Source organism: Phacochoerus africanus, chromosome 2, assembly GCF_016906955.1.
Source record: "Phacochoerus africanus isolate WHEZ1 chromosome 2, ROS_Pafr_v1, whole genome shotgun sequence".
NCBI lineage: Eukaryota > Metazoa > Chordata > Mammalia > Artiodactyla > Suidae > Phacochoerus > Phacochoerus africanus.
In genome coordinates this window covers 78,033,895-78,059,362 of record NC_062545.1, presented here as the reverse complement: position 1 = coordinate 78,059,362, position 25,468 = coordinate 78,033,895, and the positions used below count along the sequence as shown (strand labels likewise).

Sequence of the window (25,468 nt, the reverse complement as noted above, 5' to 3'; positions counted from 1 at the left end):
GATAGAGACATCGAAATCCAGGTAGATGAGCCCACTAGCTTTCAGACCTATGGCTCCTTGAACTTTTCCTGCCAATAAGCTTTTTCCTCTCTTCCAGCTCTGATAGCCCTCCTATGACCAGACCCAAATCTTGTCATCAGTAACAGTACCTCTCCCAAATCCCAGTTTTGAGCACCTCCCTCTCTGGGCATCACATCTGATCTCACTTATTCTAAAGTGCCGACTCCAGCAATTCTCTGGCCATGCTAAAACCTCCTCCATCTCATTTGCCCTAGTCCTTTCATATCCTCTCTTCTTTAAGCAGCTAAAAGTATCAGTATAATCATTCTTTGCAAACACCCTTTACTTCCATACCTACCTCTTCCTCTGTTGTACTCTCTTAAGAGTTCTAATCTCATAACCCAGTAAGCCCAAGTGTCCTCAGCATCATGGCCACACAAAAGAAACCAATATGACCAGTGGGAAACACACCTTCCCATCAGGCAGTCTCGCTAGTGAATTTGCTTCCTGCTTCACTGCAAATAAGAAACAAAGAGAGGAGAACTCCCTTCACCTTCCCTCCCCAAATTTAGCAGCCTACCTGCAAGTGTATTCACACCTCTGCCTTCCCTCCTATTATAATTAAGGAGATATCCCTTCTCCTGTCAAAGCCCAGTGCCTCCACCTGTGCTCTGAATCCCATCCTTGCTGTGCTCTATAACACTGTTTCCCTCCTAAACTATGCCCTCTCTCTTCTGATTCTCACTCTTGACTGAATCATTACTGCTCACATACAGGCATATTCTAGTATCTCCTTTTAAAAAACAAAAAGAAAAAAGCTCTTGCTCACATCCCCTCTAATTTCTGCCCCATTACCCCACATCACAGCAAAACACCCAAATGAGTCATTTACTTTTTCCCCTCTCCCCACTTATTGTACTAAGACCACTCCAAATGGGATTCTGTGTCCCTGCACTGAGACTGTGTTTGTCCAGGTCATCAGCAACCTCAACATAACCAAAACCATCGTTGCTTCTCTCTCCTCAGCTTTCTTAGTTCTGCCACTAATTACCCTTCCCTCTTTTTTTAAACACTCAGAGCTCCTGTCCTGGTACCTCCAATACCCCACTCACCTGGTTCCTCTCCCACCTCCGTGGCCATTTCGTCCCAGCCAACTCTGCTGGCTTTGCCCTTGCACATCCTCTATGTAGTAAATATTTTCAGCTCTGCAAGCTACATGCAACTGCTGTCCCTTATTTTTCTTCATTTTTTTTATTTTTATTTTTCATAACTCTTTAAATGTAAAAAAAAAAAAAAAATCCTAGCTAGGAGCTGTATAAAAACAGGCCTCAGTCCACACTTAGCACTGGGCCATGTTTGTCCCTAAGCTGGATGATAAATGGCCCAGTGCTCAATCCTGGGCTCTCTTTTCTACTTATGCTCTTTCCCTAGTTGATCCCATTGAATCCCATGACTTTAAAGAACAATTTGATAAATGATTCCACAATTTGTACCTCTAGCTCTGAGACCTCCACTGAGTTCCAAGCTTCTGTATCCAAATGCTTATTTGACAGTTTTAAGCAAAAACTCAGTGGGGAGTTCTCACTGGACTCAGTGGGTTAAGGACCTGATAGATGTCATCTCTGTGAGGATGTGGGTTCCATCCCTGGCCTCGCTCAATGGGTTAGGATCCAGTGTTGCCACAAGCTGTGGCATAGCCTGCAGATGCAACTCCAATCCTGTGTTGCTGTGGCTGTGGTGTAGGCCGACAGCTGTAGCTCCCATAGGCCTCTAACCTGGGAACTTCATGTGCCTCAGGTGTGGCTGTAAAAAGGAGGGGAAAAAAAAAGAACTGTGTGGTATGTGGCTAAAATCGTGATTGCACCTACTACTTAGATGTATAATAGGCATACCAAACTTAACAAATTCTGAACAACACCCTCTTCCTTAGTCTCTCCTGATTTGAACAATCCAGTTGCTCAAATCAAAACTCTGGAATCCTTCTTGATTTCTACTTTCTCCTTGCTCCCATTTCAGCAAGACCTGGTGGCCCCATCTCCCTACTGAATTCTGATTTCTGACCACTACCTTCCTCTCTGCTGCTACTCTTGAGTATGAATATGAGTCCAAGTCTCCTCACCTCCAGTATGGACTGCTGAAAGAGCCTCCTACTGATTCACTTGCCTCCACTCTTACCCCTCAGGATCCATTCTCTATGCAGCAGCAGAACAATCCTTTAAAAGCATAATCAGATAACATTATTTATCCCCCACAAAACGTCCAGTAATACTTATAGTAAAAAACAAGCTCGTGGGACATGGTCCACTAGGCCCTAAGTGACTTGACCCCGGCCTACTGTCTGACCTCATGCTCCACTCTCTTCCTCTCTCTCTACACTCCAGCCTACTCCTGCCCATTACACTACAGCTCCTGTTTTTCAGACACACTATTCTTTGCGGTTTTTTTGTTTGTTTTGTTTGTTTTTTGTCTTTTTGCCTTTTTCTAGGGCCACTCCCCCGGCATATGGAGGTTCCCAGGCTAGGGGTTGAATCAGAGCTGCTGCCACTGGCCTACACCAGAGCCACAGCAGTGCAGGATCCAAGACGCATCTGCAACCTACACCACAGCTCACGGCAACGCCGAATCCTTAACCCACTGAGCAAGGCCAGGGATCGAACCCGCAACCTCCTGGTGTCCAGTCAGATTCGTTAACCACTGCACCACAACGGGAACTCCCACACTATTCTTTGTTTTGCTTCAGGACTTTTGCACCTGCCATCCCCAGATTTTCAAATGGCCAATGTCCTTGCGAACATTCATTCCAAGTGGATCTCTTACCTTTAATCAATTTCCAAGCCATCCTATCTGTTCTAGTTTATTCAAAATCTTTTTTACTCCCTGAAGTTAGCTCGTTCACTTATTTGACCACTTGGGTATTACTGTATCTTCCCACTAGGTTATAAATTCCTTAAAAGTAGAGACTGTATTCACAGCTATGTGTTTTATCTCCTGAAAGAGTATCTGGCACATTATAGGCATACTATGAATGTTTGTTGAGTGAATTAATGAGTAAATGTAGGATATCCATAGTATTTTTCCTGTTTATACAATTCAAAACATTTTTTTCAAAGTATTGTTCCTCACGACTGGACCCCTAGCCTGGGAACCTCCATATACCACAGGAGTGGCCCTAAAAGAAGACAAAAAGCCAAAAATAAATAAATAAATAAAGTACACTTTGATATTAATAGAGCCAAGAAAAAAAAAACAAAAAACAAAGTATTGTTCCCTGGGTGACCAACAAAATGCCTACAAGCTTAATACTATCTCCACAAAAATAAAACTTATGTGCTGGAAACTGTGCTATAATCTGGGAATACAAAAATAAATATAGGTCCTGCCTTCCAAGATTATGGAATATGATGGGTAGAATAATAATATAAAATCATTGCAGTCACGTGGCAGGTGGATAATTAAAATATGTGACAATACAACTCACCCTAGAAAGGCAAGCGATGGCTTCATAAAGGAAGTGATATCTGAGCCGAATATGGAAGGGTGAGTAGAACTTTTCCAGGTGAATCAGACAGGCAATAAAGAGAATTTATTCCAGACAGATAAAATATGTAGAAAGGCCTGGGGCCAGAAAAAATTATGGAGCATTAAAACAATAATCAGTCAAGTTTGGACCATGGGATGTGGTTGGGTGGGAAGTGGTAAGGAAAGATAAAATTGCTAAGAAGAAGAGTCAGATGAAGAAGCCATGCATAGGAATTGGATTTCAAGCAAAGGAATTGGCTGATTTCGAGAAGGGAAATAACATGATCAGGTTTACTTTATAGAAGGTTCACCATTCCTGCACAGTGGTAGAGAATGTATCAGAAGATTAAAAGACTGGGCTCAGAGAGAGGACTTAGATCTCGCAGACAAGAAGGGGCTGAGTCTAGCCCTGAGGAACAGCAGTTTTGAAGGCTTCTGCATACCTAGAGCAGTAATGGGAGACTGGGAGAGAGCAGCATCACAGAAGCTGGGGAAAAAGAGGGTTTTAAGGCAGAGACAGTGATCAACTCTGTCACAAACCAGAGACAGACCCAGCAAGTACAGGAAAGTCTCAAATGGACCTGGTAATATGGGGTCTGACAGTGGGAACCTTGACAAGAACCATTTCTGTGGGGAGCACTTCATCAACACAAGAATCTGTAGGGAAGCTAGAGTCAAGGAATAAGTTTTGTTTATTTGTTTTTTAGTAGGAACTTGGGCATATTTGAGAAAAGCTGGTAGCTAAAGAGCAAGAAAGCAGAAAACAGAGCCACTGAGAAAACAAGGGAGCATAACTTATAAGGAAAAAGAGCATTTTCCTCTTAAAATATGAGGAAGATATATGTATTGATATAGCTATAAGTATGTTATAGGGTTTGCTTGCAGGGAGAGCTAGTGAGTGGTGGAAAAGAGTTGGGAAAACTCTTCGTTGTCAGGTTGGAATCTCTGAAGGGGCTCTCAATAAATGGCACCCCTGGAGTTCCTGTCATGGCTCAGTGGTTAACAAACCCGTCTAGTATCCATAGGACGTGGCTTCAATCCCTGGCCTCGCTCAGTGAGTTAAGGGTCTTCCATTGCCATGAGCTGTGGTGTAGGTCGCAGATGCTGCTCGGATCCTGCATTGCTGTGACTGTGGTGTAGGCCAGCAGCTGCAGCTCTAATTCAACCCCTAGCCTGGGAACCTCCACATGCCGCAGATGCGGCCCTAAAATGACAAAAGACCAAAATAAATAAATAAATGGCACCCCATTCAGTACCCAAGTTCTGAACAAGTTGAAAAATAAATAGTAACTATGAAGACCAAGAATATCACCTTTATTTCTGGTGTAGTTAAATTGAGGGTATGGCTTTTTAAAAGATCTCTTAGCCAAGTGGGATGGCTGATACTCAATACCAGAATTAGGCAAGTCTGCCCACCCAGACCAGCAACGCTGCAAGGGTCACTGGAAGGAAGAGAAGAGGTGTATTCCCAGGGCAACTTAGCTGTATGAAGAGGTATAGGAAAACTCAACTTTCTGCTGGCAGCTTGCTCCCAGGAGACAGAAGGATGGAGTTGAGCAGAGTCTATACAGTTATCCCCCAAATTTACCAATCAGATAACGCACTCTGCCTCTCCAGGCAGATTAAGGAAATAGTGGAGAGATCTGGAATTTCATGAATTGAGCCCCCTTCATAGGGGAGGAAATATCACATTGGGAGCTCAAAGAAGTGTTCACCACTAAGAGTTAGTTTGTCTTCTAAATTAAAAAGAAAAGAAAATGACCTGCTAAGAATTGGATAGTGGTGGGGGAAAGAATAGTTCCTGGCTTGGGAATGGTGATGGTGTTTAGAATCACTGTGTTGGTGACTGAGAGAATAAACTCCTTTTCAGCATTGAGAGCCAGCAAAGTCTAGAAGTCATGGGTTTGTGGCAGCAGCCTACGCATGGTCTTTAGCCAAGATCTTAGGTTTATGATTGAATTGGAAAGGTCACATCACAAGATGAGTTTCAGGGAGAGAGTAGTCAGCACAGCAAATGTAGGAAGAGATCGGGTAAGATGAGAATTGAATGATACCCATTAATTTAGTAACTTGGAAATCATTAAGTGAATTTCTGTGTTGGTGGAGTAGTGAGGTAAAAACCAGACTGGAGTAGATAAAAAGCTTGAATTTTAAAATGATGAAATAGAAGCAGCATGCCTAAACCCTTTTTTTTTTTTTTTTTTTTTTCGGAGAAGGTCTATTTTGCTGTGAAGGGAATAAAGTAGGATAATAACATTAGACGTGTGGACAATGGAGGGGTTTTTTTTTTTTTTTAGTTTTCTTTTTGGATGGGAGATGGCAGAATATGTTTGAATGCTAGGGAAGCAATCAGTAGAGAAGGAGTTGAAGATGTAAATAGGTAAATATCCATATATAGCATTTTAGACTCATGTAGATCTGGCCTAAACTTACTGAACTTCATAGTAAGGAGGAATAGAGATTATCTTTGGTGCTCCCTTGGAAAAATATTTTAAGTCTCTCTGAATTCATTTCTTTTTTAAAATATTTTCTTTAGAATGCATCAGGGATTTATGCTGAAATAGATGGAGCCAAAAATGAACTGCAAAGAAAACTATCCAACCTAAGCAACCTCAGTCATGATTTAGTCCAGGAAGCTGTTGACCATGCACAGAACCTTCAACAAGAGGCTGATGAATTGAGCAGGTAATATCCTGGTTTTAAAAATGTAGGCAGGAGTTCCCGTCGTGGCGCAGTGGTTAACGAATCCTACTAGGAACCATGAGGTTGCGGGTTCGGTCCCTGCCCTCGCTCAGTGGGTTAACGATCCGGCGTTGCCGTGAGCTGTGGTGTAGGTTGCAGATGCGGCTCGGATCCCGCGTTGCTGTGGCTCTGGCGTAGGCCGGCAGCTATGGCTCCGATTCGACCCCTAGCCTGGGAGCCTCCATGTGCCGCGGGAGTGGCCCAAGAAATGGCAAAAAGACAAAAAGACAAAAAAAAAATGTAGGCATCTGCATAGGCTGAATAACTTATTTTTATTCAATTCCACATGGCAGGGTTGCCGGGATACAGTGTTTGTAGGTTGGTTTTAGGGTTCAATTTGCTAGTTTGTTTATCTGTTTGTTGGCTGGCCAGTCTGATAGCCAGTTATTGTCTATTACAATTGCTCTGGAGAGACAGTTTTTTGATTTTTAAAAGATCTGTCAGATTTTAGATCTGTATTGTTGGGGTCAGGTACTTTTCCACAGTATTAATAGGATGATCTAACACATGTGAGTTAGGGACATAACTGCTGCACAGAATCTTATCAAGTAAATCAGAACCCTCTACATAGTCTAATTGTGCCATTGTCACATATTTATTTCATAGACAGCATTAGCTTTCCACACCCAAGTGTCTTAGGTAAAGGTGGTTGGAAGTTAGCAATGCAGTAGACCTGTGGCCAATACTCTAGCCACTCCACAGTGCCCAGCAGGAGCTGTTTGATTTCAACACCTATTAAGAGAAAATCAATTGATAATTTTCTTGCAGTATCTAGAAGAGAGTCATAACACTCATTTAATGTTAATTTGAAATGTACTAAAATATTGGACTTGGATTCATGAAGCTGAAAAAAAAATAGGTAAATATGAGATCATTATGGAAAAACATCACAAATCTGGCAGTTAGAAACAAGGATCAGTAAAGGTCATGAATAAAATAAGAATTAATATTCACTTCTGTTTAAAACTTAACTTACCTTTTTTTCCTGATCACCAAAGTTTTCAAATATCCTTCCCAATTTCTAAAAAATGAGGGAGCTGGAGTGGGAGTGGCGATGGAGAGACCAAGCGTTAAACCTTGGTGTGTGAGATGGTGTTATATCCAGTTCAGTGTCATGCTCCCAGGAAATGTGCTATTGATCAAGCCAATAAAATGGAGTTTGAAGAAAATACTGGTTTTGGTAGTAACAATATTGGTAGATTATTATTTTTGAGATTAATTCTATGACTCTCTTCATTGTTCTTTTGTCATTTAGTAACTACATCCCACTGAATAGCATCCCAACACAGACCTTCTCTAAATGCCTCCCTGCAGCAAACAGTATTCTAGCTAGAACTTCTAAGGAAGTCATCCCTTGCTTTGCATGAGACATAATCAAAAATATCAGTCACCCTGAAGTCCCTTTTATGTTTATGATATTTCTGACTACATATATTTGGGAAAACATCCAAATTTATAGATGTCTTCCCTTCAAAATGTGAGTATTCTCCAACATATATCTAGTGTACCCATTGATCTACATATGCTTCAAACAAGGATAAACATAATTCATCAAGAAGCTTCCCTTTCAAAAGCACATTTTTATTTTGTATATTGATGTAGTACCTGTTTTATGTCTGGTAATGAAAACAAAGTAATAAAGGCTTTGTTTTAAGCTCTTTGAAATATCTGCTTATCACTCTAGCCAGCAAGATTTCTAAATATTAATAAATACTGGTAACATTTTATACCTTTTATCTCTTTCTTTTAAAACTTCCTTAGGTTTTACACTCTGTGCCATTTCTAAGAACAAGGGGTTGTGAGGAGATACAAGTAACAAGTATTTGGATCAGAATTATCACTGCAGAGCAGGGCTGCATTATGACTCTAATGGGCCATAAAAAAAATTTTTAATTATATGTCATGACTATATTAATATAAAGCTAATGTAATCACTATCGTTATCCTCATTTCTTCTTGTGATTAAAAAAAAATTAACATTGGAGTTCCCACTGTGGTGTAGCAGGTTATGGACCTGGTGTTATCTCTGTGGCATAGGTCACAGCTTAGGCTTGAATTCAGTCCCTAGCCCAGGAACCTCCATATGCCACATATGCAACTGAAAAGGGAAAAAAATTAACATGAAAGTGTATTTGTGGGCCCCTACTATGCCTGATGGATATCAGCTCTACTGCAGAGGAACCAGAATGCTGATGAACTTGGACAAAAGAGAAAGGAGTTGCCAAGGAAATACAGAGGAAGTTTGAGCCTAAGCACCTGTACAGGGACTGAAACTGGATGGAGGAGGCTAGGAAGCACCTGGCTGAACTCCATAGGTCAGGGCAGTTTGAAGAGAGGAGGCACTGTGGGGTCTGCAGTGTCATATACTGCATCACAGAGAATTGTCTGAGAGGTTCCTAATGAATAAAATGATAATAGTCATCGGTGTCTGAAATTGGGAAAAAAACGAAGCTGATGGATTTAAGACTAATTAAAATTAAGACAAAGGATTGAGGATGAACTGCAAAAGGGAATGAGTTTATATTACAGAGGAAGAAGTGTTTGTTAGTTATATGAATTGTGTGGATAGATGCACAGTTTGACATTTCCATTCAAGAAACAGTTTAGGTATAATGATAAACCCTGAGGTTTACTGGAGGACAGGCATGGTACCAAGCATTACATGTATCTCATTCCTGTTGGACCCCACATCAATCCTCTAAGGCACATCGTGTTATCAGCCCCTATGTGAGGATGTACAGGGCATGATGGGTAACAGCAAATGTTAGAGGAACCCTACAGGGGCCAGAAGGGGACAAAGGCAGAGGACATGGTGTCAGGGCAGGGGTACTTGTGAGGTGGGGTGCTGTGCTCTTTGGGGGAGCAGCTAGGCCTCAGGGGTGAGACCAGCCTTGTCCATGCTTGTCCTGGGCAAGTGTTGCACCCTCTTTCAGAGCCTCAGCTACTTTTATGAAAAAGAAATAACAATGTCACCTTCATGGCTGTGGTAAGAATTATAGACTTAATATATAGAACAGGACTAGCCTAGTATCTGTACATAGATGCTCAGTATGCCTTATTCCCCTTCTTAAATAAAAATATGATTCTTTATATAAAAGCGGGAAATAAGATTGAATAAGAGAGTGAAAACAAATAATACTTAACACCATGCTAAGGTTATATACACTCTGAGAGCCTTAGTTTCTCTGACAGGAAGGGAATAACAGTGCTGTTTAGGGTAAGTAATAGGTGGGGACGATTGTGGGTTCATTCCTCTGCCTGACACAACCATGTAAACAATCTTTTGCTTGAAGAGGTGCAGACGCTGTTTTTAAATCAGCATTTCCTTTCCCTGTGACTACTGCCAGGCAGGCAGCTGCCAAAAGCATAATGAAGTGAAATCTTTGGGGCACCAAAGGTTGAGGAATAAAAGAAAATGTGCTCCTAGGAAAGACAGCTGGGAAAAACCTTGCCCAGCCATGTAACTTTAAATAACATGAAGGAAGTACCTGTTGTCCCGGAATTATTCAAATCAAGCCCTAAAAATGGCACTGTTTCCCAATGAGGTAAGGAAATAATGTCAGGTTTTTTCATTAACAGAAATTTGCACAGTTCGGATATGAATGGGCTGGTACAGAAGGCTCTGGATGCTTCAAATGTCTATGAAAATATTGCCAATTTTGTGAATGAAGCCAATGAAACGGCAGAACAGGCTTTGAACATCAGTGATAGAATTTATGATGTGAGTTTTATTCTCTTATTTTAACATTCATTTTTATGTTGCCTTTTCCCAACTTATGACTTTTCTGTTTCCTAATGTCATCTCTTGAGCTTCCAATGTAATAGAAAGAGTAGAAAGGGCAGGAGAGCTAAGAAAAGACCATTTTATTTATGTTATGAATGTTTCAGTAGTGCAAATTTAAGATGTATCATACTCCAGTCAGCAAATGCCAATTCTTTTGACAGCTTTTTTAAGCCAAAGTCCTTGCATAAAATATATTTGAGACTAGGATCTGCAGATAGAGAAGATGCTTTATGCATGCATTCAGATTTTTTTCAATTCAAAAGTTATTTATTCAGCAGCTTCTTCATGATAATCACTTTAGTGGTGCCTTGGCCAGGCACTACTCTAGGTTCACCGAATTTTCCTCAAAAACCATTTATCTTGAAAATGTCAAGGGTATTATTTTCTCATGTTCACATTTGACCTTGATTTTGAGCTATGAAAATGAGCTATGAATTTTGCTTGGTGTTTAGCAGATAAACCATGTCATTTAAATCCTAGAACAATAAAAAGTTGATTTCTTCTGCTGCCATTCTTACTCTCTTCACCCAATTCCTTTGTAGGCTGTGAGTGGGATTGATACGCAAATCATTTACCATAAAGATGAGAGTGAGAACCTCCTCAATCAAGCCAGAGAGCTTCAAGCAAGGGCAGATTCCAGTAATATCTTCTCTTCCCTGTCTTCCTTCTGATTTATGGCTGCCTCCCGCCTTCACACAGTGTTTCTGTGTGTAAACAGGTTTCAAAATTGAGCATTAAGCAGGATTAAAGAATAAATTATATTTCATCCAAATAAAACATTAATAGTTCCTGCTCAGAGTCAGGTATAAAAAAAAACAAGGATTAGATATTTTAAAGTAAATGGTGGTTTAAAAAAAATTCCGTGTAGTAAAATTACATGGAAAAATATTCATGCAAATCAAAAAGGCCAATTAATAGAAACTTCACTATAAATACTATAAGTTTTCAGAGTTCCCTTCGTGGCGCAGTGGTTAACAAATCCGACTGGGAGCCATGAGGTTGCGGGTTCGATCCCTGCCCTTGCTCAGTGGGTTAGGGATCTGGCGTTGCCGTGAGCTGTGGCATAAGTTGCAGACGTGGCTTGGATCCCGCGTTGCTGTGGCTCTGGCGTAGGCTGGCAGCTACAGCTCCGATTAGACCCCTAGCCTGGGAACCTCCATATGCCAGGGGAGTGGCCCAAGAAATGGCAAAAAGACAAAACAAAAAACAAAAACAGTTTTCAAGGAGACAGTACCATAATATACACTCAACACTAGAATATATTGCACAAATTTAACCTTTCTTGAACAGTTCAGAAGGCCCTGTAAATTTTTATCATGAAGGAATTGGTCAGCACTGTGAGAGTCAGGAGGACAGGGTACCACAAAGCCATCTGGCTTTTTGCATTTTGTTATAGTTCGTGTTCTACACATTTGCTGTATTTAGGACAAGCCTAATGAGCATATGGAAAGAAGCACTTCCAAAGGCTGATGTCTGCATCTGCTAAGTCAAGCACATGGAAGAGTAGGAGAGGGAGGAAAAAGTAAAAGTGAAATCATTTTAGTTAATTTTGAATCTTATAAGTTACTCTTAAATACAGTTGAACTAAGGAGTTCCTGTTGTGGCACAGCGGAAACGAATCCAACTAGTATCCCTAGGATGCAGGTTCAATCCCTGGCCTTGCTCAGTGGTTGGGGAGCCAGTGTTATGGTGAGCTGTGGTGTAGTTCGCTCAGATCCCATGTTGCTATGGCTGTGGCATAAGCCTAAACAATTAAACTAAGAATTTTACTAAACAGTACTCATATCTGAGGTCATTAGCTCATCCATAAGGATATTCAACCATTGACTAATGAGGTTGGAAATCCATTATGTATCTAACCTCTACCACCTAAAAACAAAGACCAAATTTGAAACTAAAAATTTCACATGATTTTTATCAAAGCAATTAATCTTGTCTGTGCATTTTCTCTCTTTTAAATGTAGAGCCAATATACAGAGAAAACAAATGCATTTGTTTTTCATATGCAGACTATTTAACCATTTAAAAAGCTGTTTATTCATTCTAATTAATTTATTATACAAGCCTAGTCTTAAACATGCTCTTTAGAAAAGAATTCAAATACTAGCATTAGGGGAATTCCTGGTGGCCTAGCAGGTTAAAGATCTGGTGTCACTGCTGTGGCCCAGGTTACTGCTGAGACACAGGTTCAGTCCCTCGCCTGGGAACTTCCACATGCGGCAGGCATGGCCAAAAAAAAAAAAAGAAAAGAATATTAGCAGTAAAGAATTAGAATATTAATAGTAAAATATTTTTAAGTAAATGTTGCCATATCTATGTATTGCTTTTGTTTGTGAAGACCAAAATATGTGGGTCTTCATGTTATGATGATGTAAATATTTTATTCTCCTCGATAATTTGCAAAGTATTTTCTCAAGCCTGTCATTATTAAGTTATTGAACGTCATGAAAGAAATTTTTCTGTTATAATAATGATATCTCTTCAAAGTTCCATATTGTATATGCAGATTAATCTCTCTGCTTTGATCTCTGAATATTTTGCCGATATGATCACCTACTTCATGATCTTATTTGGTTAAATCCCTTAATATATTTATTTGCAAAAAGGAACCTGATGGGAAGTTAGAACTGAGTGGATCAGAATTTGCCTTTAAACAATGCACATGTTTGTAATATAAATTCAGATTTTCAAATTGAACTGTATTCATCTATTGAGTTACATTATAATTTCAGATTACTGTTAATTCTGTGTTTCAGTAATCAGTAATCTTTATTTACCAGATTTCCTTTTCTTCATTATCTATATAAAACTTAGCAATCTATAATAAGTCGAGGAAGCTACTATTTTAAAAAGTCTTCTACTCAATTCATTTGTAAAAAGAAAAATGTTTATGTAAGACAGTAAGTTCCAAATAGGACAGACTTTATATGAAGCATTTTGTCTTATAAACATCCAGCCCAAAATAGATTTTCTTTCTCCTATTTTTATCAAAAACTCCAAATATAGTTGATATATTCTTTGTGTGATATGTCAGCCAGTGTTTTTTTGCAGTAACAAGACCCAAGAGGAAGGGCTGAATAGATTGCTTATATACAGTATTCAAAACCTGAAACTGAAAGAGAGAGAGAGGGTCCAAAACAACTACAAAGTATGTTTAAGACTCTCCTTGAATTCTGGGAAATTACTGGCACTGCCCAGAGGAAACAAGAAGTGCTTGTACTTTGGTTACATTGTACTCAGTACATCACATCGACAGAATCAACTAAGCATCACACATTATATACCCATTACACACATGAATGGGGAAAAGGGTAGCTGAGCAATATAAAAAGCACACTGATACTGTGTAATAGAAAAGAGTCAGTATCCCAAGGGAGGCTATATATATCTGCAAATCCATTGGAGAGAAAGAAAAGAAGAATGGGAAATGAAGATATTATTTTTATGTTTGTCAAGAAACATCCATTTTCTGGTGCTTTGGAAGTAGACAAAGCACAAAACAGAAATTCTTGGGAAGGTTTATCCTTCTGTTCCAATGATAAGATATTACATCATGACTTGTTTGGTTTTGTGCCAAGATAACTTCAGTTATGGTCTTTCCTACAAGCATACTTTAAAGAATATTTTGTAAGAAAAAGACTGATTATCAGAGTTCCCATTGTGGCTCAGCAGAAACAAACCCAACTAGTATCCATGAGGATGTAGGTTCGATCCCTGGCTTCGCTCAATAGGTTGAATACCTGGCATTACCATGAGCTGTGGTGTAGGTTGCAGACATGGCTTGGATTTGGCACTGCTGTGGCTGTAGTGTAAGCCAGCAGCTGCAGATCCAATTCGACCCCTAGCCTGGGAACTTGCATATGCCATACCTGCAGCCCTAAAGGAAAAAAAAGTAATTATCAAAACTGATACAAGAACAAGTAGAAAACCTAATAGAACTGTATTACATATGTATATTATGTATGTATATTACATATGTACATATTACATATGTTTAAGAAATCTAATCAGGAATTAAGCCCTCCCACAAAGAAATCTCAAGGCTCATGTGGCTTCACCAGCAAATTCTCCAAAACATTTAAAGATGAAATAACACTGTTTGCATATAAATTTTCCAGAAAATAGAAAAGGAGGAAATATTCTCTTTTTCTGTGAAGCCAACAAAACTTAGATACCAGAACCTAAGAATATTATAAACAAAGAAAAATATAAGCCAAATTCTCTCATAAACAGAGATGTGAAAACTCCAATTAGATATTAGCCAATCAAATCTAACATACATAGAAATGGTAATACATGACCAAGTTAGGTTTATCCCAGGATTTCAATGGTATTTTAACTTTAAAACAGTAATAGCAATTCATCATATTTTTAGAATATAAGAGAAAATTCATTTGCTTATCTCACAACATGAAGGAAGATCATTTAATGTAATGTATTACCTACTCATATTTAAAAAAAAACTCATAGTAAACTAGGAATAGAAGGAAACTTCCATAGTCTAATAAAGAATAATAAAATAATACTCAGCAAACATAATCACAATGAAATATTGAAAGCATTCCCACTAATATTGGAAATAAGACAAGGATGCTCCATGTTATCAATTCAGTGTGTAAATGTCCAGTTTGATTCTATGTAAAACAATTAGAAATTAACTTTTTTTTCTTCTGAAACTAACTCTTTAAAATAAACCATTTGAAATAATGTAAAATGCCTAGGAATAAATCTGATGAAAGATGCTAAGATCTATACACATAAAACCATAAACCATGCTAAGATCTTTACACATAAAACCATAAAACTATTAATAAAACCATAACTCTTATATGGAGAGCAAAATAAGAGTTTAGATCTAAGCAAGAATAAATACAAACTGTATTCATTAGGTGGAAGACTTAGATTTGTAAAAACAATTTCTGCCAAAATTTGTCTGTTGATTCAGTATAATCTCAAAATATCAGAACTATACATACATATATAGGATGTTTCTAAAATTTCTTTGGGAAAGGGGGTGGGTAGGCAAGAACAGCCAGCATAATCTTGAGAATTTTTAAAAAGCTGGAGGACTTAAACTACCGCATGTCAAGATTTACAGCTTTACAGAAATTCAGACAAGAGATACAAAAGATATTTAAAAATACAATACTATATAATTTCTTTTGAATAAAGCTTAAAAACAGACACAACGAAGACAGAGATGGGATTCAGAGTAGTGATCACCTTTGGGTAGTCATGGAGGTTCCAGTCTAAGGGATTAATAATGCTGTTTTCTTCACCTGGGCACTTGGTTGTATTTTGTGTTCAGTTTGTGAAAATTCATCAAGCTGGACCCTTATAATTGTGTGTGCTTTTTTACATCTAGAATGTTATGTGCCAATTAAAATTTTGTTTTAAAAATAAAAAGAATTATTCTTAGGTAACCAATCATCACCATAAATATAGATAAATCTTTTCAGCTCTTTATCAGTTGTGTTTCTGAGTTTTATTAGTCACAGCAGTGCTGCATTTCTCAAGCAAAGAAATTAGCCATCATCTCTACACCCGTTATGAAGTTACATTATGGCGTCCTAAATCACTCCCAAGCAGTGTTACAAGTTTTCTGCAGTCCTTTAACTCTTAATTGAAATCACTTTTCAGAATTGACATTCTGTGTTCATATCACATTCAGAATATTGCAGATGACTCATGGTACAAATCAGAATTTTCCTTGTTGGATTAGAGATTTTTTTCTCTTCCCCTGGCGTTTTGACCCTGCTTGTACTTTTTTCCACTTCTTCTTCACAGGCAACGATGAGGCAGTGGCTGATACCAGCAGGCGTGTGGGTGGTGCCCTAGCAAGGAAGAGTGCCCTCAAAAACAGACTAAATGATGCCATTAAGAGACTACAAGCTACGGAGAGAGGTGAGGATCTCAAACACAACTTAAGCCCCATCTGTTCATTCACTGATATTAAGATAAATGTTTGAGGAAACAGGTGATTCCTTGCTTATTGGTCTTTTTTAAAATAAGTATTTTCTGAAGACAAAAGAAACTGTGTTTAACACACACACACACATACACACACACACACACACACACACACAGTCTTGGGAAATAATAAAAGCTGCAGTCAGATTACCTGGAGCTGACAATTAAATTTGAACATATTTTCCTCCAGTCTTGTGTGTGTGCATATATGTACATACACACATGTCAGTGGGACCATGCTTTTATACTTTTTGGTAACCTACTTTCTTGTGAACAACCTTTTTCATTAACACATACGCTCTAATTTGGTTGTTGGATTTCTCTGGCCCTAGCAATAAACAGCTGCCCCCTGTTACATGCCATGTCTTTCATACAGGGCAAGCAGGGAGGCCAGCAAGCCTGGGACAGAAACGAGAGCAGTCTGGGACTACCACAGAATCTTAGAAAGAGGTGACTGGAAACAGACTATGCCTTTCCTGGCCTAGTGTAAGTGAAAACAATACTGCTGGCTGCAGTATTTCACTACACGGAGCATATCCAGTCACAGTACTACAGGACACCAAAGCCCTGGCCAGGAGGGTGTCATCCATTGAGAAACCCTGTCTTTGGCATCATCAGAGCCACCACATGCTAAGCACTGAGCTGTTTTTTACAAACATGATCTCATGTGGGGAAGGATTGCCATTACTTTTAGGCTGATGTGAACTCTGAGACTTGTCAAGGTTAGAGAACTTGCTTCAAAAGGCACAGCAACAAAGAGTAGCAGACCCAGGATTCAAAGCTACATCCATCAGAGTTCAGAGCATGTGAGGTTGAGTTAAATGTTTCTCCACTTTAAAAAAAAAAAATGAAGCTATAACTTCACCTGATTGATTTTTAATTGCTTTTATTACAAAAGTAATACATGACCATTATAGAAAAACTAGGAGATATAGATAAGAAAAGAGAATGAACAAGAGAAATCTTTTATAATCTCATTACCTAGGAAAATGACATTTTTGTTATAAATTTAATATTGTTTTTATTTTAAATATGTAACTTACAAAATAGAATTTTCACTATAAATACTCTTTTGAAACTTTCTTTCTTATTCAAAAGTACCTTTTCTTACCAGTTTACTTCTGTACTAGAGAATCATGTTTATGGCAAAAGATATCCCACAAAGAAGAAAGCATGTGGAAGTTCCCAGACCAGGGATTGAATCCTCACCATGGCGGCCACCCAAGCCACTACAGTGACAACACTGGACCTTAACCTGCTGAGCCATAAGAGAACTCCACATATGTATTTTCTATGACTTTCTATCCTGAAGAAATACTAATTACTCTTTTTTTTTTCATTTACTTCTAATTTGAAAATGTTTTAAGTGAACTAGATGATTTTAATGAGACTTTAGAGTCTTTAAAGCTGATTTATTAAAATTGCTCATAGTATTCTTATATACCTAATGTACACCATAACTAACATATTTAAAGGTCTCAGTTTGGGTGAAAAGTCTGGAATTTGAGGTGTTCACCCAGTGCTTAAATAGATATTCATGATTCCATCAAATGTCCCACTTCTTTGCAAAGTAAATGTCCTTGTGCTCTGTGTGAAGGTGACGCTCAGCAACGCCTGGGCCAGTCCAGGTTGATCACCGCAGAAGCCAACAAGACCACCATGGAGGTCCAGCAGGCAGCCGCCCCGATGGCCAGCAACCTAACCACCTGGTCACAGAATCTGCAGAATTTTGACTCTTCTGCTTACAACACTGCAGTGGACTCTGCCAGAGATGCAGGTATCACTTAATAGCTTCACAATTTACATCCAGTTGAGAAATTGGCCATTAAACTCTACACATCTTGAGTTAAGAAGCAATTTTTTTTCATTTGAGTTAGATTAGAACATTGTAGAAGTTAGCTAGAAAAGGTTGAAAACTTTTGCTCAGTTCATCTATCAATATGTATGTGTGTGTGTGTGTACGTATGATTTTTTTTCCCTATAAACACTAGAGATACTGGTTAAAAGTCCATTTTTATCTACTTGAAATAATAGTAGCATTTGTTTTTTATCAGTTTAAGATTGATTCTTTGGGGAAGAGGTGCAATCACATATTAGAATGTATTTAATTCTAACATCACATATTAGAATTTATTTAATTCTAACGTATCACATGAATTAAATTCTAACATGATTGAATTAACATTAACATATTGTTTAATGTTAACAGAACATTGGTTTGCTTTTAGGAAAAAAAATATACTAAATAGCATTGTCTGTTCATTACTTGAGTACAGCTAATTATTACCAAGTACTGAATATGGCCAAACATAACTGAAGCTTCCCATTAAGAAGAAAAGTTTGTTGGCCAACTTTTTATCCCCTCCTTCTTCAGTCTTACCAGTGATTCCAATAAAACCATCTAGAACTAACACTAATTGTGTGCTTTCCTCAAATAGTGTTTTGTGGCTCAAAACAAAGTGAAAAAGCAACCATAATATGAGACTTTATAAAGACTCATGTGAAATGGATGCCTTTCTCTGATAGAAACTATTTTATGTACATTTCCATAATCAAATTTTAATGTCATGTTTTAATATACTTTATTATCTCTGAAGTTAAAGACTATTATACTGTAGCAATAGCCATTTTATAGTATTGTGATCAGTGATCCAAATAACGAATATTTACCTCTGTGTTATTACACTAAACTGATAGTGGCTATTATTTTCTTAATTTCATTCCTTGTACTGGAGAAGCACATTGTTTCCTAAGTACAGAAAATAGATATTTCCATCTAGTTTGGCTCCAGTAAGAGGATTGCTCTCATCCAGCTGCTAAGCCTAGTGTCCATGCCCTGCCCTTAGTAAGAGTTTGCCCAAAGATGCTCATTCTCTAGTTCAGTGGTCCTGAAACTCCAGAGTGCATGGGAAACACCTGGGTCCTATCTGCAGAGTATCTGATGCAGTAGGTTTGGGAGGGGACCAGAGAATGTGCTTTCCCAACAAGTTCTCTGCGAATGCTGATGCTGGTAGCCTAGAAGGACCACATATTGAGAACCACTGCTCCAGTTCATGAAACTTTTGAGAAAGTTATACCATTCTCTATGTTTGCGGTTTCTCTCATCAAACTGTATCCTTATGATTTGTGCTCTCCTCTCTGTGCACGTTATACACCTCCCCCCCAAAGGTAACCTCATAAGTCAGTATGACCTGCTCATACCATCACCTTTGTAGAGGTGATAGACCACAGCTGCTGCCCCCTCGCCTTGGCAAAACTGCCACTTTTCTGGGTGCTCCCTTGTTTCTTCCATCCAGCTCTGTCTCTCCTGGGGCCACTGTGGTGACAGTGTAATATGTGAACCGCAGTCATATATCACTGAAGTTATGATATGTGATAACCTATCATATAGGTTGTGATAGGTTATCATATCCTATGATAGGCATCCTTGAAAACAACCTTTCCACTTCTTTTTGTGCAGCATCACTTTTGACCTGCTATGTCAGTTATATTAGAAATGCAAGCAAAACCCATGCTATAAGGTGAAAGAACCATCTGTAATTTATCATGGGTCTTGCCCTTTAGAAATGTGCATTATATGGCAGCTTGCTCTGTATACACTTTATAGGTCAGTATGTATTATAAATGTCAAAGGATAGGAACTGATTATGCTTTGGGCTTAACTATTAATTTTTCATAATTAAAAATTATTTCTTATTTTTGTTGTCTGTTTACCTGATTCCTGGAGTGGACTTAATATTGAGGTATTTACTCAAGTAATTAATTTTTATTAACTGCAGTAGGAAATCTGACAGAGGTTGTCCCTCAGCTCCTGGATCAGCTTCGTACAGTAGAGCAGAAGCGGCCTGCAAGCAACGTTTCTGCCAGCATCCAGAGGATCCGAGAGCTCATTGCTCAGACCAGAAGTGTCGCCAGCAAGGTAACCCATGAGAGCAGTCAATATCAGTCTCTCAGTGACAAGGAGAGTGTGAGGGCAGCTTCCAGGATAATACTAGGTATTATCCTACCTAGTAGTTCTCAGCTCCGTCTGTTTATTAGAATCATGTGAGGAGCTTTGAAAACCAAACCAATTCCTTATCTTAACCTTAAAGCAATAATCAGGCCCTCTAGACAAAGGACTTAGAATCTGTATTTTTTTGAAGCTCCTCAGTTATTCTAATGTGTAGCCAAGATTAAGAAGCACACAGTTAACCTAGTCAGCAAAGCTCATAGAGCCAAAGGAATGGAGGAAAGACAACTCCAGTAAAGACCCAATTTTTAAATTATTATCATTATTCATTATCCTAACAGCTGTTTTAATTCAATTACTATATGGAATAATCTTGCTCTTCTACCTCTTTAAAGAATTCTCTAACACAGTAGATAACATGAAGCTTTTACTGGCCTCTTCACAGGATTAACTGAGGAATCACATAGCAACTAAACTGAACAATTTCAGCAAAGACCCCATTCTGATGCTGTAACACAAGCGACACAACACCATAACCAATGTCAGCACTGGTAGGAATAGTTAACATTTTCAGGGTGGCAAAACAGGGCTTGTTCTTGGCCTTCTTTTTAATTTGTTTTTTGTTGATTTATAGACCAGAATCATTTTTTACAACCAAATTATATGGTTTTATTTTCTTAATTGAGATGCAGCCTGAACAGACCACTGGCCCTAATTACTGACAGAATTAAGAGTTGAAAATCAAGCATTTTGTAATGAAGGAAATGGTATATGATAATTGGTCCCACACCACAAATCACCTTTTTTAGACACATTGGAGAACATTTCAAAAATTTATCATCCTGAAATGGCATTTCCAAAGCTAGGTTTCTGTGTATGCCTTCTGGTAGTTTTATTTCTATGGAGTAGAATTGGGGGCCTTAATCATGTAAAATTATTTTCTAAAGAGAATCTTGACAATACCTTTGGTCCCAGTCAGCTTCCCAAAGAAGAGGTATTTTCTATACAGATACACATCTTTTTTCAAATTCTCAATTTTTACAAAGAGACTTTAATCCCATATACTGCTTAATTGTTTATTAAGAATTATTGTCCTTTACACAACTGGCAACATAGGACAGCTGTACTCTAGGCACTTGGAAATATAATCTTGAACTCACTGAGTGAATATTAACCAAATTAATATTAATTGATGTAATAATCTAATTATTCATAAATATTTGCATAAATGGCATGAATATACACATTGCATCCCCACTGCTGAATACTCTGAAAATCACCTCAAATTAGACCAGTTCAGCACATCATATTGGGCCTTTTTAGAAATACATTTACTGAATTGTGCTTCATTGTGGTGCCTTTCCAAGAATCATCATAAGAAACATCTTGAATTCATCGTTAAAGTTATTATAATGATTGAGCCAGACATGGGAAAGCACTACACAGTTATCATCTTATTTCATTCCCATAGCAAGCTTATTGTCCTCATTTTATAGAGGAAACTGCAGGTGAAGTGACTTGCTCATGGCTCCATAGCTGTGGCAGAGGCATGTTTTAAGACCCATCTAAGCCTTCAAAGCTGGGTCTAGATTCCTCCCAACTTCTAGATATGGTCAAGGATATTGCTCACAGCCTCACCTCATGCTTCTCTTCTGGAGACCTTGGAGAGAAGGTCTTAGCTGTGTTAGTACCCAGGATTAGTTATTCTCTTGATCAGTTGGTTATAAATTTTATGGTCCTCATGAATTGTATAATTGGGTATCCCTTCAAGGTGTTTAATTCACCTTAACCAAGTATGTTCATTGTCAAATTCATATTTATCCTCATTCTTGGTCCTGCCTTACCATCTTTTATTTCTTTCATCTCAATTTCAGTCTTAACTGTATTATCTTCCTTAAATCCTTTCTCTAACAAGATGAGGACACACTTAATCAAAGGCACAGAGAACAGTACAGCTCAGAGAGACCCCATAATGAATGAGGGAAGCCCATTGAGAACTATGAGAAAGCACTGTGCCCATTTCATCAGGGCTTTTTTTTTTTTTTTTTTTTTTGCTTTTTAGGTCTGCACCTGCAGCATTATAGAGGTTCCCAGGTTAGGGATCAAATCGGAGCTACAGCTGCCAGCCTATACCACAGCCACAGCAACACAGGATCCAAGCCACGTCTGTGACCTACACAGCAACATCGGATCCTTAACCCATTGAGCAAGGCCAGGGATCAAACCACAACATCATGGTTCCTAGTCGGCTTCGTTTCTGCTGCACCACGATGGGAACTCCTCATCTCTTTTTTAATGGAATAATTTTGTAACTCCAGATCCAAGTCTCCATGATGTTTGATGGCCAGTCAGCAGTCGAGGTGCACCCCAAAGCTAGTATGGATGACTTAAAGACCTTCACGTCCCTGAGCCTGTACATGAAGCCTCCTCCTGTGAAGCAGCCAGAACTGGCTGGGACTGCAGATCAGTTCATCCTGTACCTTGGAAGCAAACATGTAAGAGCATGTGGTTTCAAAAGAGGGAATGATAATAAAAGGCAAAATAAGTTGCTTTTATCATGCCTTAAAACAATTTACCTGGGCAAACAAAGTCCCCATTCTAGTACCTCAGAAGATATAGACCATTTTAAGGCTAAGACCAAAATAGTGACTTAAAGACAAGTAATTCCTTCTCAAGTAATTAATGGAGTGTTTTAGCTTCACACTGCTAACTTTGAGGAGTCTGAATGTGCATTTCAAAGACATTTGTAGTATGAAGTCCTATTATGTTTAGTGCTGAAACCTGCTTGAAGGTGAATAACCTTTGGTGTTGACAGGCTGCGTCATAGCCTGGGTTAAGCAAGGAAGGTTAACACTCCCTTGGCAGCCATCAGATATTTGCAAGCCTGCAGTTACTGACCTTCCTGTCCAAGACACACGTGCCCAGGCCCAGGGGGTGGGAGGTGAGGCAGGCAGCACACTGATGCAGCCACAGGGAGGCTGGAAAGGAAGAGGCGCTGCCCAGTCTAACAGGCACTTTGGTAATAATTCATATTAGATGGGCCTTGTATTCAGCCAAGTTTTTAGCGTGCTCATTGTTCTTTAAAGAAATGAGGAAAAAACATGATATTCATTCTCATGGATTTTATTTAAGAGACTTCTTGGCATTTCAGGCTAAAAAGGAGTACATGGGCCTTGCCATCAAAAATGATAACCTGGTATACGTTTATAATTTGGGAACCAAGGATGTAGAGATTCCCCTGGATTCCAAGCCCGTCAGCTCCTGGCCTGCTCACTTTAGCATTGTCAAGATTGAAAGGTAACGTGAATCTGTGACACAGGGCTCATGGGCACATTCCATAAGAAATCTACTGGATGCACTCTCTCACACACAGTCTTTCCATGAATGTTGTAAATAGCATCCTTTTCCTTTTATTCATGCTCCTGTTTCTTCTGTTCCTGTATTCCTTTACAGATACCTTAGTGGAAAACAGAAAACTTAGGAAACATAGTCATCACTTCTAAATAGCAATCTGATTATTACGGGTTTTTTTAATTCATGAATTAATTACAAAATGGAATATTTTTTTCTTTTTCCCATTGATTGTTGGCATCCTATAAATGCTTGTGAACATGACAAAATCAGGTCACCTTATATTTTTTTAAAAAAATCCTATTTTCTGCAAATTATCTGGCTAATAAAGAGTGAAAATTCTTTATCTGAACAGGGTAGGAAAACATGGAAAAGTATTTTTAACAGTCCCAAGTTTGAGTAGCACTGCAGAGGAAAAGTTTATTAAAAAGGGGGAATTTGCGGGAGATGACTCCTTGTTGGATCTGGATCCTGAGGATACTGTGTTTTATGTTGGTGGTGTGCCTTCAAACTTCAAGGTAAGCTATCCAGCTGTATTTTGACTTAATTGCAAATCTACAGTGATGGTTTTTAAAAGCCTTCTGTGATTTGGGGGTGGATAGAAATGTTGATATCTTTTTAAAAAGAGTTCAGCTCAGTAGGTAGTAGATTTCTGAACCAGGATTTATAAATCTGCTGCATAAATCTGGTCTCTGCTACCCATATTTTCATAGGGTCACTTACTTTGAAGCTATAGCTAAACTTGAATAACAATTTATTTGATTCTGATACATGTATGTGTAATTAACATTATCCATACTGCCTGCAGGAATGTCTGTGCTCTATGGACTTGTCTAGTCTTCAGGTTTACAGATGACAGTTTCAAAACCTCAGTTACCTCAGCTAATATACAGACATGAAATGAAGTACCTGCGATGAGGGAGGGGCTGGGATATGGTAGGGGGAGGATGAGACCTGATGAAGGGCAGATGGAGGAAAGGCCTGGAAAGACAGGGATTCCATCTAGGATTTCAGAATTATTACTCACTAGTTAGAGGCACATTATTGAACCTCTCTGAGAATTACTTTCCCTCTCTTTATATGAGGACAGAAATACATACCTCACAGAGCTAGTGTGAGGATTGACTTTGGTTGTGAACACTGTTCAGCATGTGACTGGCACCTAATATACACACAATAAATCCTACCCTCTCTGCTAAGATACACACAACTAAAAAATTATTCCTTATCTAAATGGGTTAGCATAGAGTAGACACAAACTAAAGTCTAGGAAGACATTTTTATCTGTGGGAAGGTCCCCTTGACCTGCTGTTTGTCTCACTGCCTGTTCTGTGTGGACTGGGTGAAATGTGTTCATGGTGAAATGACTTCATTTTGTTTGTTTCACAGCTCCCTGCCAGCTTAAACCTGCCTGGCTTTGTTGGCTGCCTGGAATTGGCCACTTTGAATAATGATGTGATCAGCTTGTACAATTTTAAGCACATCTATAATATGGATCCCTCCAAATCAGTGCCCTGTGCCAGGTAAGGATGTGTTAAGAATACCAAAAAATTTGATAGCCATCCAACGGCTGCAGATGAGACAAGTGTGGATCACTACTCAGGTTCCCCATCTTTTCTTGGGGGAAACCAGTTTTGAAACTTCATAATAGTCATGCTTGCAAACAACATTTTAGTTCTTCTCTACCCTAATTAGCATGCCCAGTTATTAAAAGTGTTAAACTACTTGTGTGAAGCTTTGGTTTCAGATTCCAGAGACTGAGGTTTCACTATTGTCTTAGTACAGAGTGGGTAGAGAAAAAAAATCCAGTACAAACAATTCATTTAAATGTTTCTTTAAAGTTCCCATTTTGGCTCAGCGGGTTTAAGAACCCAGCACAATGTGTGGAAGGATGCAGGTTTGATCCCTGGCCTTGCTTAGTGTGTTAAGGATCCAGTGTTGCCACAGGCTGAGGCGTCGGTTACAGATGCAACTTGGATCCAGTATTCCTGTGGCTGTGGCATAAGCCAGCAGCAGCAACTCCAATTCCACCCCTGGCCAAGAAACCTCCATATGCCATGGGTGCAGCCATTATTTTATATACATATATATAGCTTCTTTATGTCTCCCATGCAGACATCAGGACTTCATTTAAATTATGTAAAGGAGTTCCC

The 25,468-nt window shown here is 38.8% G+C and overlaps 1 protein-coding gene across 3 annotated transcripts in view; it reads left to right on the top strand.

The window, feature by feature from the left end:
* LAMA4 (laminin subunit alpha 4) overlaps positions 1-25,468 on the top strand; it is a 152,234-nt gene that overhangs the window by 95,132 nt on the left and 31,634 nt on the right. For all 3 annotated transcript variants that reach the window (XM_047762940.1, XM_047762950.1, XM_047762958.1), the window contains 10 exons: positions 6,056-6,204; positions 9,841-9,982; positions 10,588-10,684; positions 15,833-15,949; positions 17,613-17,792; positions 19,795-19,934; positions 22,283-22,459; positions 23,116-23,261; positions 23,671-23,833; positions 24,705-24,838. In XM_047762940.1, coding sequence (XP_047618896.1) covers positions 6,056-6,204; positions 9,841-9,982; positions 10,588-10,684; positions 15,833-15,949; positions 17,613-17,792; positions 19,795-19,934; positions 22,283-22,459; positions 23,116-23,261; positions 23,671-23,833; positions 24,705-24,838 — 1,445 coding nt within the window. The remainder of the gene's footprint in view (positions 1-6,055; positions 6,205-9,840; positions 9,983-10,587; positions 10,685-15,832; positions 15,950-17,612; positions 17,793-19,794; positions 19,935-22,282; positions 22,460-23,115; positions 23,262-23,670; positions 23,834-24,704; positions 24,839-25,468) is intronic.